At 45.7% G+C, this 7,406-nt stretch overlaps 1 protein-coding gene across 1 annotated transcript in view; it reads left to right on the forward strand.

Moving 5' to 3' along the window:
- Positions 1 to 6,743, forward strand: part of LOC145434851 (uncharacterized) — a 342,686-nt gene extending 335,943 nt beyond the window's left edge. Inside the window, exon 3 of the mRNA XM_080312092.1 lies at positions 6,037 to 6,743. Within this exon, the coding sequence (XP_080168218.1) occupies positions 6,037 to 6,421 (385 nt within the window). The 3' untranslated portion in view covers positions 6,422 to 6,743. The remainder of the gene's footprint in view (positions 1 to 6,036) is intronic.
- Positions 6,744 to 7,406: the final 663 nt, after the last annotated feature.

Consider the following 7,406-nt stretch of genomic DNA (forward strand, 5'->3'; position numbering starts at 1 on the left):
ACTTGCCGGATGATTAGCGGTCCTACGTTCCTGTTGTTTCTTTATCAGCTCTTCGTCATCGATGGGGAGAGAGGAGTTGGTGAACTGATCTCTCTGAAGCAGGATCTCCCTTGCCGAGACGCCATTTTCGCGGATACGGTTGTTGAGGTTACAAGTGGCGATTTGAAGTTGTAGAGGAGTCACTAGACCTCCATGATAGCCAAATCCCTGAAGCTTCAGTATCTCGCTGGAGAGTTCTTGAACTGCTCTTTCGGCGAATGGATTTTTATTAACGTTCATGACCCTTCCCGTTTCCACAGCCATGCCGTAGGTAGAGAGGAGCGAGTCGTTCTTTTGCGCTGAAAACGATGTAGCTCCATCCGTCCTGATGACCGAGTTCGGGCTGTTCAGTGGACGCAGGTCTAGACACAAGATTACGAGTGCGCCACGTAGAGTCTCCGCTCTTTCGTCTGTGATGATAATAGATTTGGTAAATGAAGACACTGTTTCGCGCCGCACGAGAATGCATTGTTTTTCACGCTTTAGGACAACGGCAGCAAACCTTTCTCCAATGGCACAGGGTGGCGGACACGTTGACTGAGGGGTCAAAGCAGGAGTAATGTCTCTCAGGGACAAACATGTGTGACAACGTTCGTTCACTTCCGTCACGGCGCGATGAAGGTTTAGCGCGAAAAAATATCTGGATACCACTTGCTTTAACTGGTTGATCGAAGGATGATCGAGTTTTAGATGAAGCGCCATCAGCACTCCCGCAAGTACCTTTCTCGGGATGACGATCCTTTCTTTGGCTAGAGATAGCGGTGTACGAACCAGTACGACCAATAAACCGTCATTGGAAATCGGTACTTCCCTGAGATACTTTTTCACGTCTTTTGCATTCGCATCCTTTTTCGAGGGCCGAGTGCCTTGTTTCAGGTGCGCATGTGTTCGTCTCAAATTGTTGCACTCTGACTGTATATGGTACCACGGATGTCTGTTGGCGTACGGCAGTTTCACCTTGTTACGAACGATATCGTCAACGTCGATGTGATTGACGATTGGTTCTACGTTGGTTTCTTCCTCATATCTGCAAATTTGACAGATTTTTTCCCTGCATTCGTAAGCGTTCCTGCTTGAAAAATCAGATTGTTGGTTAAGCGAGCTAGGTAAATGTTTCACGAAACATCGATACTGGCTTGCTGTCGCTAGAAAAGAGTATACCCTGGCTGAAGTGGAGAACTCGCCGCGTCGTAGCTTCTCGACTGCTTGTACACATGGCTTGCTGTCAGTTAGGATACCTACGGCGTGTGTGGATTGTAGCACGTATGGTCCGAAGTGCTTCATTGCCGCAGCTATCCCCAGCGCCTCGAGTTCGCAAGGTATCCACGAATGTTGATGCCCTTTAAGCCTAACGCTAAAGAAACCGGATAAATACTTTTTCCCGTTCCTGACCGAATACAACGTCGCGCCCAAGCCCTTCTCCTTAGGTGAAGCATCCGTAACCAATGTTCCCTCTAAGCTGCGCACGTGCGCAAATGCGCAGTGCTTTCGCGGTCTCTGCGCACAGAAAATCTAAGTTGCGCACAAAGAATCCGAAGTGGTGACCTTATTTTTGGTCGTTACGCACCGTTTTCCAAGGGTCTGCGCAGTGAGTTGGTGAGCGTGCGCAGACTCGTCAAAAATTAGAGGGAACATTGTCCGTAACTATCCATAGCTCATCACTGAGTGCCGGTAGCGAGATCGTTTCGTTTGTATTGAGGTGACGTTGAGCGGATTTGAATTGGCCCAGCAATGTCTCCGACCACTCCAGGATGTTTGACGAGTCTCTGCCGGCAACGGCATGATCCAACGGTGCTAAGAAGGAAGAACACTGCGGTATTACCTTGGAAAGTACTTTATACGCGCCTATGAACGAGCGTAGTCCCTTCACAGTCTTTGGTGGTTCGAAACTGCTGAGCGAGGAAATTCGATGCGAGCTTGCTTGAAGGTTTCCATTTTGCCACACCCATCCCAACAGCATCGTCTCTTTCGGACAAATCACGGTTTCATCGGGAGAGAAATGCAGACCGGAAGAAGCCAAGGCTTTCAAGAAGGATAACCAGTGCTTCAACTGGGTTGGTTCCGCCGCAGTATAAATCATCGGCGATTTTCACGATCTTTCCTTTTTGTAATAAATCTCCAACGATACGACTCATTAGTTCCTCTAAAGCCGTTTCGGACCCTGGCATGCCCATAACGCAACGAGTGTATACGCGGGTTCCCTTGTATGGGGTAACGATGCCACAGTATTTCATTGATGATTTTGACAATGGTATCTGGTAATACGCGCTAGTTAAGTCAGTCTTTATCAGATATTTCCAGCCAGCAATTTTTCGAATAGTCGATTCTACGTCGGACATCAGTGAGGGCTTGCAATACTGTGCTACGTCGGAAAAGACTGTAACTAGACGTGTACCTCCTCTGGGTTTATTCACGAGAAATGAAGGGTTCAGATACTCTACACTTTCACTCAACTCTTCCGGTTTACGAAGAACACCTTGGGACTCGAGCAGATCGCATTTCTGCTGCAATTCCAAGAAGCGGTTTCTAGAATACTGAGGGACCCTCCCTTTGCGCTGTGGTGGGGATGTAGAGCCCATATTCACGACTGCCTCAAAATTTCCGTGAGACCCATTGTAAAGACCAATCGATTTGTTAAAGACGCCAGCGTGTTGTTTTATCGATTCGGAGAACCGCTTGCGGATATCATCGTCTAAAATACCATCAGGGTCAATCGAGACGCAAGGTACAGTACCTCTCAGTTGGTAGTCGAGAGTATCCGGGGGAAGGGTTTCCATGGCCTCGGGGCGTCCCCCAAAGGTAGTATTCTCGACACGTGATCATGTTTGGAGACATTATTGGGAAGGTTGGTGTCGTTTACAAGACATGGTTCAACGTCAGCAACGTGGGTGCTCGGCCACCTGTATTCTTGGAAGTTGATCCTGTGCGATGAAACCGGCTCTATAATAAGCGACGAATTTGTATTTACCTGTAGTTCGAGGTTGTCGCCGGGCCATATAGTCTTACTGCACTTCGTTGGCAGAACTTCGGTCTTACTGAATGTTGATATTGATTCGATATCCAGACACTTCACCCTCTCGTCGCCCAAAGTAACCTCGTTTCGGCTTGGCCGTATGCCAACGTCATTTTGAACGAAAAATGGCATCCCAGCCAGGGCGTCAGAACCTAGCTTTCGCACAACCAGGGCGGGGAACGCAAGTTTATGTTTTCCTAACCTGAATGTCGTCGAGATCTCTCCAACGACTGGTAAACGAATTTCTCCGTCTGCTTGCAAGGCCTGGTGAGAGGTTCTGACAATCGGAATATTCAAACGATTAGCTGTCGACTCTCGAATAAGATTTGCAGTAGCTCCGGAATCCAAAGTCAAATTGATGCGTAGCGAGATGCGGTACACCTGTAGGAATGGAGAACATTTTATGGATGCACGGCTGACAGGGTGAATACAGTCTACTGTGTCAATATGGTCGGTATTTCCGATCGGCTTTTCTCCGTCGTTAACAACGAGCGAGTGCGAGTTGATGAATCGCCTATCGTCGTTTGGCAAGAATGGGCACTGGCTGAGATAATGTCCTGTAACCCGACGCCTTGCGGCTTTGAACAACGGGCACACCTTGTTGCGTGGTCGTCTGTCCTGACCCGCAGTTTTTGGTGGAGCTTGGTAAGAACGCATAGCACGTGTTTCGTTTGCAGCATTCACTTCGTCCATCAGGGAACTTAGCGTCTGGGATATTTCCGGTATAATTGAGGCAAGAAAGCGGCTGGGTAGTTCTGTGCCGTAACGCTGCTTCACGTGTCTCGGTAAATCTCTATATAGGGTCTGTAGCCACACAACGACGATAAGATTTTAGACGGTGGCAGAGGTTTCCTCGTCTTCTGTCACGTCGGTCCCATGATGGCTGATGTTGTCGCCAGCTTTCAACAGGTTGTCGTCTATGAATGATGTTATACGTTGGAACAAATCCTCAGGTTTCTCATCTGGATCGAGTTGAATTTCCGCGAAATCCAAGAAATGGGCTCCTGTTCGCTGGAACCCGTAGTGAGACCTGATAGTTTGCCAAATAGACTCCATAGAAGTGCTCTTTTGAATAAACATGTTTCTGGAGATGATCGGGCAGTAATTTGCTACTTGACCAAGCATGAGTTCCAACAATTGCACTTTTTGATGGGCCGTTTTTCGTCGGTCCTCCGGAACATTTCCGTCGTCGTAGGTGAAGCTACGTGTCGCATCGGCTTTCGCGTAGCGTTGCCACGTTGCGTTATCGGCGAGGAATGGTGCAAAGTTAGCGTCCATGCTCAAGCAGTATTTGATATTGCTCTTCCAGCTTTCAAAAGATGTGATCGTCTCCGATTTTGCTAGACACCACTGCTTCGGTGCACGCGTCGAGGTTGACATTTTCGTTTCCTTGGTAAGAGTTTGGATTCCTTGACCGCTGCCACCACGCCAGTATAGAGCCTGTATTCCCTATAGGCACCAAGAGCGATGTCGGCTTACGACAGAAGTTTATTGCAGCAAAAGAGAACCCAACACCGCGAGCAACCGTTCTATAAAGTAATTATGTGAAGACACCAATCAATCGCAATCAGCGGACAATCAATTAACAGGAGCCAACATTCGGCTCCGTTCAAACACAACACAAAACAATATAGGCGCTTCACGCACGTCAAAGAGCCAGTGCGATGGTAACGAAATGCAGCAGGCAGAAATATAATCCAACATGATATCATCATAATGAGGTCCAGTGTGCGATGCGTTATTCAAGGAGAGGCGGATTATCATGATTACTAGGATATCGTAGCACTCAGTCATTTACTCGGGCCCGGAGGTCTGGTGAAATCACTGTCGTAGTATTATGTTTCTGCATAAATATTTAATATTGCTATTTTGTTCTGTGTACTGCACTTCGTTTTTGCAAAATTTAGTTTGCCCGGATAGCGTGTACTAGGAAACCATGAGCAGTTACAATCTCAATGAAGCAGAATTTCGATTGCGCGCGTGGCCAACTAATTTTCCAATTATTCGTGGTCCGTGTTTTTGTTGTTAGCACAGAACGCCTGGGATGATAGTATTTATCACTCCCTACGTCAAATCATTTGGAAAATATGTTCACGTAGTTCACGAGTATCAAAGAACACGTTAAATAGCCGTTAATGTTAACGTTAATTGAACATAACTTTCCAATTATTTTACAAAGACGATGACGTCGTTCTCCGCCTAATTCGTCTAAAGCAGTGGTTTCCAAACTGAGGGGCGCGCCCGTCTTGAGGCGCGTGAAATCATCTTAGGGGAGGCGCGAAGCCGTCTGAGAGAAATGATGCTTCTAAAACTCAAAATGAGTTTAATTTGTGCTGAAAGTTGCAAGTTTCACCAATCGCAATAATCCTAATTATGACATAATTGCGTCGTACCATTCACACACTGATGCCAAATTTTGACTGTTACCTAACCTTGCATTAAATAAACAGAAAATGTCCCTGAATGAAGTGTAACTCGTGGTGGCCATTGGTTTTTGAATCAACTTATGGTCACATACGTTTCAACTGAGCTCAAGTGGGGAAATAGAAGGAATTAGGCACCAGGATCGCTGAAATATATATGTCCTACCGCTAACATTGCATCATGATTATGTGTAACAAAATATTCAAGTTGAAACTTTTTCGCGCTTGGCGGGATTCACCTCTAGCTCATAATTTTTGATCTGTGTGTGGCGACACCGCTTAATGTGTATAGTTCGAATTCCATATTTGAGAAGTGTGTCAACAGCAAGAACACCTTCCATGTCAACAATAATGCGTTTAGATTCCAACCATTCTGGTTGCTCCTTCTACTATTTTTTGATGTGACGATAAGGGGGCGCGAAAGGGGGCGTGTCGAAAGAAGTTTGAAAATCACTGATCTAAACGGTGAGCGAAGATTCGAAGGGGAAATTGATTTGGAATATTTTTTCGCTGACTGTAACGACGTATGTCTGTTTAACCCGCTATGTACGTTTCTATCAGAGACGGATCCGACGAGCCGTATGCTGCATCGTATCAGGATAATGGAACGTTGTGTAGAAACAGATGGGGCAGAGTCAGCAGACTTTGTATCCTTCCTCGCGAACTCCAAGAGGAAAAACAGTTATTGTGCAGAGATAGTAAGTATATGAACTGGAGATATATCACCGACCCGTTTCGAATTCAATTCACACTAACTATTTCATATATTCTCACTGCAAATACCGAGTATACCTATAATAATGTGACTACTCTATATTTGAGACGGACGTCTATTCGTTGCATGATTTATCTACTATTAAACGATACCAAACCCCTTTTGTGCCTATCTTGGAAACAGACTCATGCAGTGGCGGCCCGTCTCAATATCGGGTGGCGGGGCAAGTAGTGCACGCGATGTTTGTTGTCTGGATGACGTCACAATAGTGTATTCCGTCGTGAAAACGTCACTTCGTGGTGGTCTCACACAGTTTGTATGGGGTATAGAAATTAGCCATGGTTAACTAAGCTTACGCATTTCAAATTATTCGGAAGAAAATATGAAGTACAGTTATTCATACCTGCATATTGTAACGTTTGTATCAGTAGATCTATTTCGCGCGGCGTGATTTCATAGTTGCAAAATGTTCAAGGACGAGTTCATTGAAATCTGAAATGCCCAGAATGACAGCGTTGAGTGAGAATCGTGAGCACATCTAACACATCGAACTTATATCTTTACACATCCTGATTCTAAGAAATGCCTCAATGCGTTTTAACGTGCTGAAACCACGCTCAAATTCTGCGGATGAAATCGGAGTGGTCACTATGATAAATAAAAGCTAGCTACTGCAGCAAAGTTAGTAGAAAACGATTTTTCAACTATAGGAATTTTTGGATACTATTTCGAAAAAAAGGTGTATTGGAAAGCAATGTCTACCATCGTGTAATATCGAGACACCGTTAACCGTTTGCAGTAGACCACATGCTTCAGATCACGATACCCACTTTCGCTCCAACTAGAGACACTGCCTCTAGCACCATCAGTGTAAAAGTGTATAACAAGGCGTCGTTATCCTCATGGATACGTCAGCCAGTAATTTTTATCGAAATACGTTGGGGGGAAAGATAAGAGTGCGCTTTCCTCCCGGGTACGATTAGATAAATGGACGATTTCTAGGCTGATAAAGACCGTGTCTCTTTACGTTTAATTCATTGCTCCAAGTCTAACTGAAACTGTATAAACGGCGTACGGCGCGAAAATTCAACACGATTCATGTTCGCACTTGACCTGACTAACAATCTGCAGATATGACTATACCTCGAGCTATTGTGTATGACAGGGGTCACCAACGCGGTGCCCACGAGCCCCAGTTAGACCGCGAGGACTAGAT

Source organism: Botryllus schlosseri, chromosome 3 (assembly GCF_051294905.1).
Source record: "Botryllus schlosseri isolate E-star chromosome 3, Bs_hap1, whole genome shotgun sequence".
Lineage (NCBI taxonomy): Eukaryota > Metazoa > Chordata > Ascidiacea > Stolidobranchia > Styelidae > Botryllus > Botryllus schlosseri.